The 13,400-nt window shown below is 45.5% G+C and overlaps 1 protein-coding gene across 4 annotated transcripts in view; it reads left to right on the top strand.

The window, feature by feature from the left end:
* LOC132377645 (6-phosphofructo-2-kinase/fructose-2,6-bisphosphatase 4-like) overlaps window positions 1-13,400 on the top strand; it is a 178,660-nt gene that overhangs the window by 149,849 nt on the left and 15,411 nt on the right. For all 4 annotated transcript variants that reach the window (XM_059943833.1, XM_059943834.1, XM_059943836.1 and 1 more), the window contains 4 exons: window positions 2,366-2,512; window positions 3,331-3,435; window positions 4,420-4,549; window positions 5,013-5,075. In XM_059943833.1, coding sequence (XP_059799816.1) covers window positions 2,366-2,512; window positions 3,331-3,435; window positions 4,420-4,549; window positions 5,013-5,075 — 445 coding nt within the window. The remainder of the gene's footprint in view (window positions 1-2,365; window positions 2,513-3,330; window positions 3,436-4,419; window positions 4,550-5,012; window positions 5,076-13,400) is intronic.

Here is a 13,400-nt window from a genome sequence, read left to right as displayed (position 1 = left end):
TTGGACATGGTGATTGTAGCCAGAGTGTGAGGGTTTCTCACTGAGTGAAGGAACTGGAGGATGTAATCTGGAGTGGTTGGACATGTTGAACAGCCAGAGGGTCTGAGAGGAGTATCTTTCCCAGGTTAGTAATTATTGGACATGTATGGGGATTGGGGTTCCCATGAGTCAGAAGGGGAGGAGATACCTGCCCACCTGTTTCATTCCTGCAAGGGTTATGTTAGCCTGCTGTTCCTCTCACAGAAAGTTTGGAGTCCATCAGGCTGGAGGTGAAGAAATGAAACAATCAAAAATTTATAAACTAATCTCTTTCAAACAAAACGGAAAATAACAGAAGTACTTAGTGTATCCTGATGAATGACTTTTGCCCTAACAATCAAGTGCCCCCCCTTCTCCTGGCGGCCCCCCCCCAACCTTCTTCCGGCCCTCCTTCAACCATCTCGGCTCTGCAGTCAACCCCTCCAGTATCCTCCAATTCAGCTGCGCAAGTTCCTCTCTCATGCCTCTGGAATTCCCTTTATTCCATTGCGATACCGATACATCTGATGAATGCTTCCCCCTCTCAAATTGGAGATGCGCAGAAGGTTAATTTACAGGTGGAGTCTGTGGTAAAGAAGGCAAATGCAATGTTGATATTTATTTCAAAGGGAAAATAATATAAAAACAAGGTGATATCACTCATCCACATACCACAGCAACATATCATCCCAACTTCTGTAACTGACAAAGGCCAGAGTGTGAAATGCCTTCTTTTCCACCCTGTTTACCTGTGTGCCTGCACCCATGGGCTTTTCAGTTGCACCCTACTATCTAAATCCTTGCACTTGTCAGAGTTAAATTCCACCTACAGTTTCTCAACCCACTTGTCTATCTGAACTGGATCCCCAGAGATCTTAAATAACCCTCTTCACAATCTGATATGACACTAATTATGTCCTCATCTGCAAACTTGACAACCCTTCCACTTACATTCTAAAAGAGTCATAAAGATACTGTATCAGTTCAGTTCAGTTTCAGTTTATTGTCATTTAGAAACCACAAATGCAGTGCAGTTTAAAAATGAGACAACGTTCTCCAGAATGATATCACAAAACCACATGACAAAACAAACTACACCAGAAAATCCACATAACGTTTGGTAGTCCTCAAATCCAGAGTCCGGAGAGGCCGCTGCGTATTAATATTGCACTACCATCTTAGCGCGTTCCCCGGAAAGGAGCTGCAACCCCACCAGATAAAACTAGACTACCCAGACACACCAAGTCAGGACACCAACTCTTAACACCCAACAAACCAAAATCTAAAGCTACAAGACCTAACCAAAACCACATAGTTACATATAGTTAACATATAGTTACAATAGTGCAGACAATAGCATAATTGATTTTTTTTTAAAAAACAGACCATAGGCATAGTAAAAATAGTCCAAAGATGTTAAAAGACTATAAGTTTGAAAGAAACCACCACACAGTTTCCACAAGTCCTCAAGGTCCTGATTGACTTGTCATCCCACGCAGGCGGCGGGAGGGAATACCCCCGCTATGGACCTCCAAGATGCCGCTGGACTCGGCCTTGCGGACACAGCCCACAGTGAAAGTGCCCCGACTGCAGCGGACTCCGAGTCCGTCAAACCTCTGAGCCTCCAACCATCCCCTCTGGCACAGCCTCTCTGAGCACCATCCTGTGCCGAGTGCACTACAACGCCCCCGCCAATGGCCACCAGCAACGCGACCCCGAGGACTGGGGGCCTGTGCTTCTCAGCAGAGACCCGGACCTCACAGCAGCAGCAGCAACGAAGAAGGTCTTCCTGGAGATTTCCAGATGGTCCTCCATGCTCCCACATCCGTTTTTCATCAGATTAGGATTGTGCACGGCACCCTGCTTAACAGATAATAGATATCAACTCCGGAGAGGCCACTGCAAACTGTGTCGTTCCGCCATCTTGCCAGGCTTTATCTGGCATGGATACAGGCCTTTCAGCCCAGCAAGCCCTTGCTGAATATGTTGTCTGCTTCCCCAGATATTTCTTTTAACAGGCTAACCAAAACTGCACTTTCCTCCAAGTACAGCCTCACCGGCAACTTGTACAACTGCAACATAATGTCCCAACGTATGTACTCAGTGCTTTGACTGATGAAGGCCATCCAAATTGTCCAAGCAAATGCTGACCACATGAGCTTCTTAACGGCTTCGTGGCTGTTGGGCACTTGCTCAGGAAGCAGTGCAGTTGGTAGCTTCTGAGCCGAGAGCTCGAATGCCTACTGACATAGGCAGTGTTTGATTGGAGGGTAAAAGTTGATTGTTGATGTGCATAGAATCTGCAGTAGTCAGAGATTATCCACCACATCTCCACTTACTTTCCTAGTTTGCCAGATCATTGGGAATGTTCATTCAGGATCAGAACATAAAGGATCTGAAGGTATGGACCAGTCAAATGAAAAGGACGATCCAGACAGCTGAGGCTTTGAACGTGCCATATGAGCAGTGGAAAGCATTGAATGAAATAGATGCGGTGAGTTCATTGCTGTTCCCTCACACTGACAGCAGTACAGCCCCATTGGCCCACAGTTTATCATTGAAGAACAACCTGGTGGCAATCATCAGAGTGAAAGCAGGGAGTACAGGGATCCTGTTCCATTCACCAGGTATCACTGAGTACATCTGCAATTGTGTGGTCTTTGTAACAGGATCAGGGTGTACATCTAATCCAAGAAACCACTCAGTTTTGTGGTTACCTGCTTACACTCTGTGTACAAAAGGTTTTGGTGGTTTAACAGGGAAGAGCAGACTGTCAGTGGTTGATGTGCATAACGGTAGTGTTGGGGCAGTAGGGAGCCCTGGAGTCAGCTCAGTGAATTGCTCTGTTACTCTCCCTCTAATGGCCCTCAGGCCTGGGACCCAATGTCCATCCACTCACCAGTGCCCTTTCCTCACCCCCTCCCTTTGGGAATAGCGTTCCCCTTCCAATATTGTCAAATCAGGACCATGGGTTGGTCACCGTCCCACACTGTCGATCTCTATTGATCACTGCCAGAGGGTCGGGAATGAGTTGTTGGGGGGAGAATTGTCACTCATGGTCTGTTTGGTGGTAAGGTTGTTGCTCACAGTTGAGAGTGACCGGTAGTGTGGAGCAGTGACCAGTGGTGCGTGAACAGAGATGGTGGTGTGAGTCGTGGCCATTGGTGTCCACACTGACTAGTGGTGACCAGCAGTAACCATGCTGACCAGCCTCATATGTGGGTTTATTTACTCAGCATCAAACAGTGGGTGGGGTGTTTTCTTCAGTGTGGGTGCAGCCTCACCCTGTTCACACAGTGACTGTCTCCACAGGGCGTGTGCGAGGAACTGATGTACGAAGAAATTCAGCAGAACTACCCAGCCGAATTTGCACTCAGGGATCAGGACAAGTATAGATACCGGTACCCAAAGGGCGAGGTGAGTGCTAGTTCTTTTCTCACCTAATTGTAGGACTAGTACCTGGCCTTCCATAGCCCTCAGAGGGTGAGGATTCCCATTATACGTATATCACAAGCTCTAAGGAAGTGAGTTCTTCTCTCAGCTGGAAGTCGTTTACCCTTCTGCCTGAGGCCCAGCTCCCAGTCCTGGACTCACCAGCCTTTGGAAGCAATGACTCTCACAATGATACCACACAGATATGGGATAGAGGCAATCCCATTTGCCTCTATCCCTCTACATCCTTCCTATCCAATGCCTTTTAAAATCTTGGGGTGCAAATTCATAGTTCACATACTTGTAGCAACAGAAGTAGACAAGTTGGTAAGGGTGGTGTATGGCACACTTGCTTTTACTGATCGGAACATCGCGTATGAGTCAGGAAATCGCACTGCAGTTGTACAAGACTTTGCACTTGGAATATTCAAAGTTCAAAGTACATTTATTATCAAAGTATGTATTCATTATGCAACCTTGAGATTTGTCTCCTAACAGGCAGCCACAAATCTCCGGCCGCTGAACACCCAATGTACAGAGAAAAAAAACCAAATCAGGCAAACAATAACCACAATCAAATAGCATTCTGAACTGAAATCCACAGAGTCCGAGACCAAGAGTTTAGCTGAGTATTGTGTGCAGCCCAAAAAAAGACAGTGGCCTGGGTCATTGAATTACATGCCCTATTGATGGCAGTGAATATTGTAGACCTCTCTGTTGATTAAAGCTTTGTGTTTGTCATCTTCTTGCATTACTATCAATGCAATGATTTTTGAAGTCTGTCATGCGTAATGAAAAGTGGATGTTCAGTGCCAGCTCCAGGTGGCACAGGAATGTGACAGTGGGAATGAGATGGTATCCGTGATTTTACAGCAAGTTTAATACAAATCAAGGCTAGGAGTCTGAAATGTTCTTACAGTGGCAGTGACCTGCTTTGACCATTGTTGTAATCTGTTTCTTCTCCTCCAGTCGTACGAAGATTTGGTTCAGCGCCTGGAGCCAGTGATCATGGAGCTCGAGAGGCAGGAGAATGTTTTAGTCATCTGTCACCAAGCCGTCATGCGCTGCTTGCTGGCGTATTTCCTCGATAAAACAGCAGGTAAACAGGAGGATGATGCCACAACATTGCTTGTGCTGCCTTTTGCTGTACAGAGGTGCTGCTGTGTGCTTTGTGACAGTGACATATAATGACCTTCATGCTTCTGCTACCAGCTGCTTTTCCAATTGGAGAATTCAAGATTCAACTCTGGTGCCACCCCATTCTCATCTCCCCGTTTGTCCTCATCCACCCAAAAGCCCTACACCCCTACCCCAGCCCAAACAGGGCTGGTACTCCATCTGTTACAAGCCCCAGATCCTCCTCAAAAGAGGTTTCTGTCCAACAATTCTTACACTTTTATGTGGCAGAGGAATCTTTGTAATGTGTATTTGAGGAACTGTGCTTCCCAGAGGTTTGATGGAGTCTCCTTTACTGTTAGACAAGGCATGATTTAGTACACCAGCGGGGTAAATGGGCAAATTCTCACCTGTCTCATTTCCACTGTTTTTTCTTCTGTCCACAGAGGAGCTTCCATACCTGAAGTGCCCCCTGCACACCGTCTTAAAATTGACCCCAGTGGCATATGGTAAGCATGCCAGAGCCGTATTGAAGCTTTGTAAACTAAACTGTCCAGCCCACTTAAAGTAATAATTCAGAGGAGGAATCTTGTGAAAATGGTGATCAAGGACAGAATCCTTATGGTCATATGTATTTACCTGATTGTGAAGTTCTTTGATTAAGTGCTTGGTAAGGATTGGAGTTTGTATTGATGGTGCCAACCTCAGAAAAGCATTTCAAAAGTGGAATTTTCCAGAGTTGAAGTTGACATTTTGATAAGGATAGTGGTAAAAAAGCAGACGGAGACGTGCCAGGCTGAAGTGCTGTAAGGAGTTAGATTTCTGTTTCCAGAGTCACTGTTAGGACTTTGCTTTACATTTTTGCCCCTAACCATGGGTTTACAGGGCAAGGGTACAATCTTTGCAGATGTTCCAAAATCAAAAATAGACAAATGGTTTAGGTAAATGATAAATAGCTTCAGGAGACAGTTAGAGCCGTGAGCAACACACAGAAATGCTGATGGAACTCAGCAGGTCAGGCAGCATCTACAATGAATTTATAGTTTGGTCTGAAACCCTTCACTGGGGTGAGAACAGAAGAGAGCAGAAACCATAATAAGGTCGGGGGGGGAGGACTAGCTGGCAGGTGAGAGGTGGGTGGGGGGGAATGCAGTGAGAAGCTGGGAGGTGATAGGGGCAAGTGGTAAAGGGCTGGAGAAGAAGGAATTGGAGAGGAGATTGAACCATGGGAGAAAAGGAAGGAGGAGAGGAATCAGAGGGAGGTGATGGGTGGGTGAGGAGAAGAGAAGGGGGTCACCAGAATGGGAAAAGTGAGGGGGGGTAGAAATTACCCAAAGTTTGAGAAATCGATGTTCATACCATCAGGTTGGTAACTGCCCAGATAGATTCTGTTGAGGTTCTAAATAGGAGAAAGGCCAATTTTGATGGTATCAGAAGTGATTTGGCAAGTGTGGATAGGGACAGGTTGTTCTCTGGCAAAGATGTACTTAGAAAGTGGAAGGTCTTCAATAACAAAATTTTGAGTGTACAAACCTTGTATGTGCCTGGCAGAATAAAAGGTAAAGATAACAAGTATAGGGAACCTTAGTTTTCAAGAGATATTGAGGCCCTGGTTTTTTTTTAAAACAAAAGGTCCATCGGAGGTATAGGCAAGTAGGGACAAATGAGACGCTTATGGAGTACAAGAAATCAACATCAATTCCCAGCTACTGGGATTCACACACACCATCAATCCCAGTAGCTGGGAATCGCTTGCTCTGGTGGAGCAAGACCAGTAAAGGAGCGTACGCAGCGGAAATCAGACGCACCGCAGAGGCTCAGAGGAAACACGCCGCACGCACGAGGCTTGAGCTACCTCCACTTCCACTGCAGCACCTACCCTCATGTGCCCCACATGTGGGCAAGCTTTCAGGGCCCGGATTGGCCTCACCAGTCACCTCCGGACCCACAGTCACAAACCCTCCACCTGACAGAAGTCGTGGTCGTCTTCGACTCCGAAGGACGAACAACACAAGAAATGCAAAGCTACCAGTTAGGGAGGCAACCCTCTACTACCACTGTCTGGCTTCTCCCACAAAACCAAATCAGGAAGGCTAAAAGAAAGCATGAAGTTGCTCTAGCAGACAAGATGAAGGAGAATCCCAAGGGATTCAACAGATATGCGAAAAGCAAAAGCACTGCAAAGGACAAGGTTGATAATCTGGAAGACCAGAATGGTAATCCATGTGTGGAGCCAAAACAGATGAGGGAAATTGTAAGTGAATTCTTTTTATCCGTGTTTTAAAAAGGCTCTAAGCATGAGCCAGGAAATTATAGGCTGGTGAATCTGACGTTAGTTGTGGGAAAGTTATTGGGAAGTATTCTGAGAGCTTCATGCTTGGTAGATCATGTCTAACCAATCTTAACAGTTTTTCAGGGAAGTTACCAGGAAAGTGGATGTTGTCTGCACGGGTTTTAGTAAGGTCCCACATGGAAAGCTGGTCCAGAAGGTTCAGTCGCTCGGCATTCCGGATCGGGTAGTGAATTGGATTAGACATTGACTTTGTGGGAGAAGCCAGAGAGTGGTAGTAGAGGGTTGCCTCTCCAACTGGAGGCCTGTGAATAGTAGTGTGCCACAGAGATCAGTGCTGGGTCTGTTGTTGTTTGTCATCTTTATAAATGATCTGGATGATAACAATCAGCAAATTTGCAGATGACGACACCCAGACTAGGGGTGTAGTGGACAGTGAGGAAGGCTAACATGGCTTGCAGAGGGATGTGCATCAGCTGGAAAAATCAGCTGAAAAATTGTAGACACGAAATCTGCAGAAGCTGGAAATTCAAACAACACACAAAATGCTGGTGGAACACAGCAGGCCAGGCAGCATCTATAAGAAGCACTGTCGCCGTTTCAGGCCGAAACATCGACAGTGCTTCTCCCTATAGATGCTGCCTGGCCTGCTGTGTTCCACCAGCATTTTGTGTGTGAAAAATGGTAGATGGATTTTAATGCAGACAAGTGTGAGGTCTTGCTCTTCGGTAGGACCAAGCAGGGTAGGTCTTACACAGTGACTGGTAGGGCACTGAGGAGAGTGGTAGAAAAAAGAGATCTGGGAATACAGGTCCATAATTTGTTGAAAGTGGTGTCACAGGGTAGTAAAGAAAGCTTTTAGCACATTGGCCTTCATAAATCAAAGTATTGAGTACAGGAGATGGGATGTTACGTTGAAGTTGTACGAGATGTTGTTGAGGCCTAATGTAGAGAATTGTGTGCAGTTTTGATTACCTACCTACAGGAAATATGTAAACAAAGTTGAAAGAATACAGAGAAAACTTACAAGGATGTTACTGGTTCTGAGCTAAAAGTAAAGAGAACTGAGAGAAGATTTGATAGAGGTATACAAATTTATGAGAGGTATAGAGAGACTAAATGTAAGCAGGCTTTTTGGATCGAACTACAACCAAAAGTCTGTGTTAAGGGTTTAAGGGGAACATGAGGGGAAACAACTTCTCTCAGAAGGTCATGAGAGTGTGGAATGAGTTGCCAGCATAAGTGGTCCATCGAGCTTGATTTCAATGTTCAAGAGAAATTTGGATAGGTACGTGGATGTTGGGGTATGGGGGCTTTGGTCCTGGTGCAGGTTGATGGGAGTCGGCAGTTTGAGTGTATTCGGCCTGGACTAAATGGGCCGAAGGGCCTGTTTCTGGGCTGTACCTCTCTGACTGTGTCATTTCCTGTACACAAGTGTAACGAAAACAAAATAATTGTTACTTCACATCCAATGCAGCCCAAAAATCCTCAATCTAATGGTCTTATAAAGATGAAGACTGCAGCAATAATAATAATAAAAAAAAGCACTATAAATATAAACACATAAGTTAGCTTATATACGTAGATCAATTGTATGCCCATTTAAGTGGCACTGGACACAGGATGTCTGTACATGAGGTGACTCTAACAGGAAATGATAAATTAATAGGGGTTGGGGGTGTGGAGAGGTACGTTAGTGGATAGAGTTGTTGATCAGCCTCACTGCTTGGGGAAAGTATCTCTTTTTGACTCTAGTGGCATGGCGTGGATGCTATGTAGCCTGACAGGAATGGCACACCGTCCATGAGCAGGGTAAATGTTGTTGTGATGTTACTGGAAGTAAGGCCGGGTAAGTTCCTTTAATTAATTTAATTAACTTAGGAGTAAGTAATGGAGGCAGCAGTTAGGGCAGTCGAGTGCTCCGTATGCAGGATGTGTGAAGTCCCTGATGGCTACACCTGTAAAAGGTGCATCCAGTTGCAGCTCCTGATAAACCAAGTTAGGGAACTGGAGCTGGAGATGAATGAACTTCGGATCATTTGTGAGGCAGAGGCAGAAATAGACAGGAGTTTCAGGGAGGTAGTCACCCTTAAAAGTCAGGAGGTAGGTAGCTGGGTGACTAGCAGGAGAGGGAAGGGGAATAGACAGGAAGAGCAGAGCACCCCTGTGGCCGTCCCCATCAACAATAAGTATACCATTTTGGATACTGTTGGTGGGGACGACCTACCAGGGACAAATTGTAGTGGTCACATCTCTGGCACCGAGACTGGACCCTCAGCTCAGAAAGAAAGGAGGGGAAAGAGGAGATCACTAGTGATAGGGGATTTGATAAGGGGACAGATAAGAGGTTCTGTGGGAGAGATCGAGAATCCCAGATGGTCTGTTGCCTCCCTAGTGCCAGGGTCTGCGATATCTTGTATCAAGTTCTTGGTATTCTCAGGATGGAGGGTGAGCAGCCAAATATCGTGGTCCACTAGGGACCAATGACATAGATAGGAAGGAGGAGGAGGTCCTGCAAAGCGACTTTAGGGAGTTAGGTGCAAAGTTGAAGGACAGGACCTCCAGGGTTGCAATCTCAGGATTGCTCCCCGTGCCACGTGCTAGTGAGGCTAGAAATAGGAAGATAATGCAGATAAATATGTAGCTACGGAGATGGTGCAGGAGGGAGGGCTTCAGTTGGGTTTTGTTCCGGGGAAGGTGGGACCTGCTCCGACGGGACGGATTACACCTGAATTGGAAGGGGACTAACATCCTTGCAGGGGTTAGCTAGTGCTGCTCCGGCGGGGGGGGTTAAACTAAATTTGCAGGGGGAAGGGAACCAAAGTGTTAGAGCAGATGGTGAGGTGGAGGAGGATAAAGGTCATACGAAGACTGCTTATATGGACAGAAATCAAAGGTTTGTATGTGATAGAAATGTCCTCAGGTGCCAAACTGAAGAGACTGGGGAAGAGGCATCTGGCTCTCAAATAGAGAAAGATAGGAGACAGCGTCAGGTGATAGAGAAGGGACATGCTCAGACCGAAGGTTTGAGACTTTTCTATTTTAACGCAAGAAGTGTTGTGAACAAAGATGATGAGCTTCGAGCGTGGATCAGTACTTGGAGATATGATGTGGTGGCCAATACAGAGACTTGGATGGCTCAGGGACAGGAATGGTTACTTCAAGTGCTGGGTTTTAGATGTTTCAGAAAGGACAGGGAGGGAGGCAGAAGAGGTGGGGGCGTGGCACAGTTGATCAGAGATACTGTCACGGCTGCAAAAAAATGTGGATGCCGTGGAGGGATTGTCTATGGAGTATCTGTGGGTGGAAGTTAGGAACAGGAAGGGGTCAATAACTTTACTGGGTGTATTTTGTAGGCCACCCAAAAGTAACTGGGATATCAAGGAGCAGATAGGGAAACAGATCCTGGAAAGGTGTAATAATAACAGAGTTGTCGTGATGGGAGATTTTAATTTCCCAAATATCGATTAGCATCTTCCTAGAGCCATGGTTTAGATGGGGTGGAGTTTGTTAGGTGTGTTCAGGAAGGTTTCTTGACACAATATGCAGATAAGCCTACAAGAGGAGAGGCTGTACTTGATTTAGTATTAGCAATTGAACCTGGTCAGGTGTCAGATCTCTCAGTGGGAGAGCATTTTGATCGTAATTCTATCTCCTTTACCATAGCATTGGAGAGAGATAGGAACACACAAGTTAGAAAAGCATTTAATTGGTGTAAGGGGAAATATGAGGCTATCAGGCAGGAAATTGGAAGCTTAAATTGGAAACAGATGTTCTCAAGGAAAAGTACAGAAGAAATGTGGCAAATTTTCAGGGAATATTTGTGTGAAGTTCTGCAAAGGTACGTTCCAATGAGACAGGGAAGTTACGATAGGGTGCAGGAACCATGGTGTACAAAGACTAATAAATCTAGTCAAGAAGAAAAGATATTCTTACAAAAGGTTCTGAGAGCTAGGTAATGTTAGAGATGTAGAAGATTATAAGGCTAACAGGAGTAAAATTAGGAGGGGCCATGAGAAGGCATTGGCGGGCTGGATTAAGGAAAACCCCAAGGCATTCTACAAGTATGTGAAGAGCAGGAAGATAAGATGTGAAAGAATAGGACTTACTGAATGTGACAGTGGGAAAGTGTGTATGGAACCAGAGGAAATAGTAGAGGTACTTAATGAATACTTTACTTCAGAATTCATATTGGAAAAGGCTCTTAGTGATAATAGTGATGACTTGCAGCAGGTTGAAAAGCTTGAGCATGTAGATATTAAGAAAGAGGATGTGCTGGAGCTTTTGGGAAGCATCAAGTTGGATAAGTTGCCAGGCCCAGATGAGATGTACCCCAGGCTAATGTGGGAGGAGAAGGGGGAGATTGCTGAGCCTCTGGCGATGATCTTTGCATCATCAATAGGGACATGAGAGGTGCCAGAGGATTGGAGGGTTGCAAATGTTGTTCCTTTATTCAAGAAATGGAGTAGAGATAGACCAGGAAATTATAGACCAGTGAATATTACCTCAGTGGTTGGTAAGTTGATGGAGAAGATCTTGAGAGGCAGGATTTATGAACATTTGGAGAGGTATAATATGGTTAGGAATAGTCAGCATGGCTTTGTCAAGGGCAGGTGGTGTCTTACGAGCCTGATTGATTTTTTTGAGGATGTGACTAAACATATTGATGAAGGAAGAGCAGCAGATGTAGTGTGTATGGATTTCAGCAAGGCATTATTGAGAAAATAAGGAGGCATGGGATCCAAGGGGACATTGCTTTGTGGATCGAGAACTGGCTTGCCCATAGAAGGCAAAGAGTGGTTGTAGACGATTCATGTTCTGCATGAGTGGTCATCAGTGAGGTGCCTTGGGGATCTGTTCTGGGACCTTTACTCTTTGTGATTTTTATAAATGACCTGGATGAGGAAGTGGAGGGATGGATTAGTAAGTTTGCTGATGACACAAAGGTTGGAGGTGTTGTGGATAGTGTGGAGGGCTGTCAGAGTTTACAGCGGGGCATTGATAGGAGGCAAAACTGGGCTGAGAAGTGGCAGATGGAGTTCAACCCAGATAAGTGAGAAGTGGTTCATTTTGGTAGGTCAAATATGATGGCAGAATATAGTATTAATGGTAAGACTCTTGGCAATGTGGAGGATCAGAGGGATCTTGGGGTCTGAGTCCATAGGACCCTCAAAGCAGCCGCGCAGGCTGACTCTGTGATTAAGAAGGCGTACGTTGTATTGGCCTTCATCAATTGTGGGATTGAATTTAGGAGCCAAGAGGTAATGTTGCAACTATACAGGACCCTGGTCAGACCCCACTTGGAGTACCGTGCTCATTTTTGGTCACCTCACTACAGGAAGCATGTAGAAGCCATAGAAAGGGTCCAGAGGAGATTTACAAGGATGTTGCCTGGATTGGGGAGCATGTCTTATGAGGACAGGTTGAGTGAACTCGGCCTTTTCTCCTTGGAGTGAAGGAGGATGAGAGGTGACCTGATAGAGGTGTATAAGATATTGAGTGGCATTGATCGTGTGGATAGTCAGAGACTTTTTCCCAGTGCGTGGAATGGGCTGCCGGCAAAGATGGTGGAGGTGGATGTGCTAGGTCTTTTAAGAGACTTTTGGATAGGTACATGGAGTTTAGGAAAATAGAAGCCTATAGGTAAGCCTAGTAATTTCTAGAGTAGGGATATGTTCAGCACAACCTTATGGGCCGAAGGGTCTGTATTGTGCTGTAGGTTTTCTAAGTTAATTTGTAGATCGAGTCTGTGGTAAGGAAGGCAAGTGCAATATTAGCATTACTTTCAAGAGGACTAATGAATAAAAGCAAGAATGTAATGTTGAGGCTTTACAAATGTTGAGGCTGCCAAGTTAAAGGGCAGGCCCTTCAGGGTTGCAATCTCAGGATTGCTCCCCGTGCCACATACTACTGAGGTCAGAACTAGGAAGATCATACAGTTTAATACGTGGCTAAGGAGTTGGTGTAGGAAGGAGAGAGTAAGATTTTTGGATCATTGGGCTCTCTTCCAGGGAAGGTTGGACCTATTTTAAAAAAGGGACAGTTTGCACCTGAACTGGGAGGGGGGGGGGATACTAATATCCTAGAGGCTTTATCAGGCCTCACTTGGTGTATGTGAGCTGCACTGAGCACCCTATCTAAAAACAGATGTGCTGACACTGGAGGGGGTTCAAAGGAGGTTCAGGAAAATGATTCCAAGATTGAATGGCTTGTCATATAAAGAGTGTTTGATGGTTCTGGGCCTGTATTCAGTAGGATTCACAGGAATGAGGGGTGACCAAATTGAAAGCTAAAAAATGGTGAAAGGCCTTGATGGAGTAGATTTGGAGAGGATGTTTCTTATGGTGGGAGACCTGAGGACACAGCCTCAGAATAAGGGGGGGAGGTGTTCCTTTTAGAACGGAGATGAGGAGAACTTTCTTTATCCAGAGAGTGGTGAATCTGTGGAATCCTTTGCCACAGGCAGTTGTAGAGGGCATGTTTAAGGCATGGGTTGATAGATTTTTGGTAGGTCAGGGCATGAAAGAATACGGAGGGAGGTAGC

The sequence above is a fragment of the Hypanus sabinus genome, chromosome 19 (genome assembly GCF_030144855.1).
Source record: "Hypanus sabinus isolate sHypSab1 chromosome 19, sHypSab1.hap1, whole genome shotgun sequence".
Taxonomy (NCBI): domain Eukaryota; kingdom Metazoa; phylum Chordata; class Chondrichthyes; order Myliobatiformes; family Dasyatidae; genus Hypanus; species Hypanus sabinus.
The sequence above is the reverse complement of the archived record's forward strand: the minus strand, read 5'-3'. Positions and strand labels throughout refer to the sequence as shown.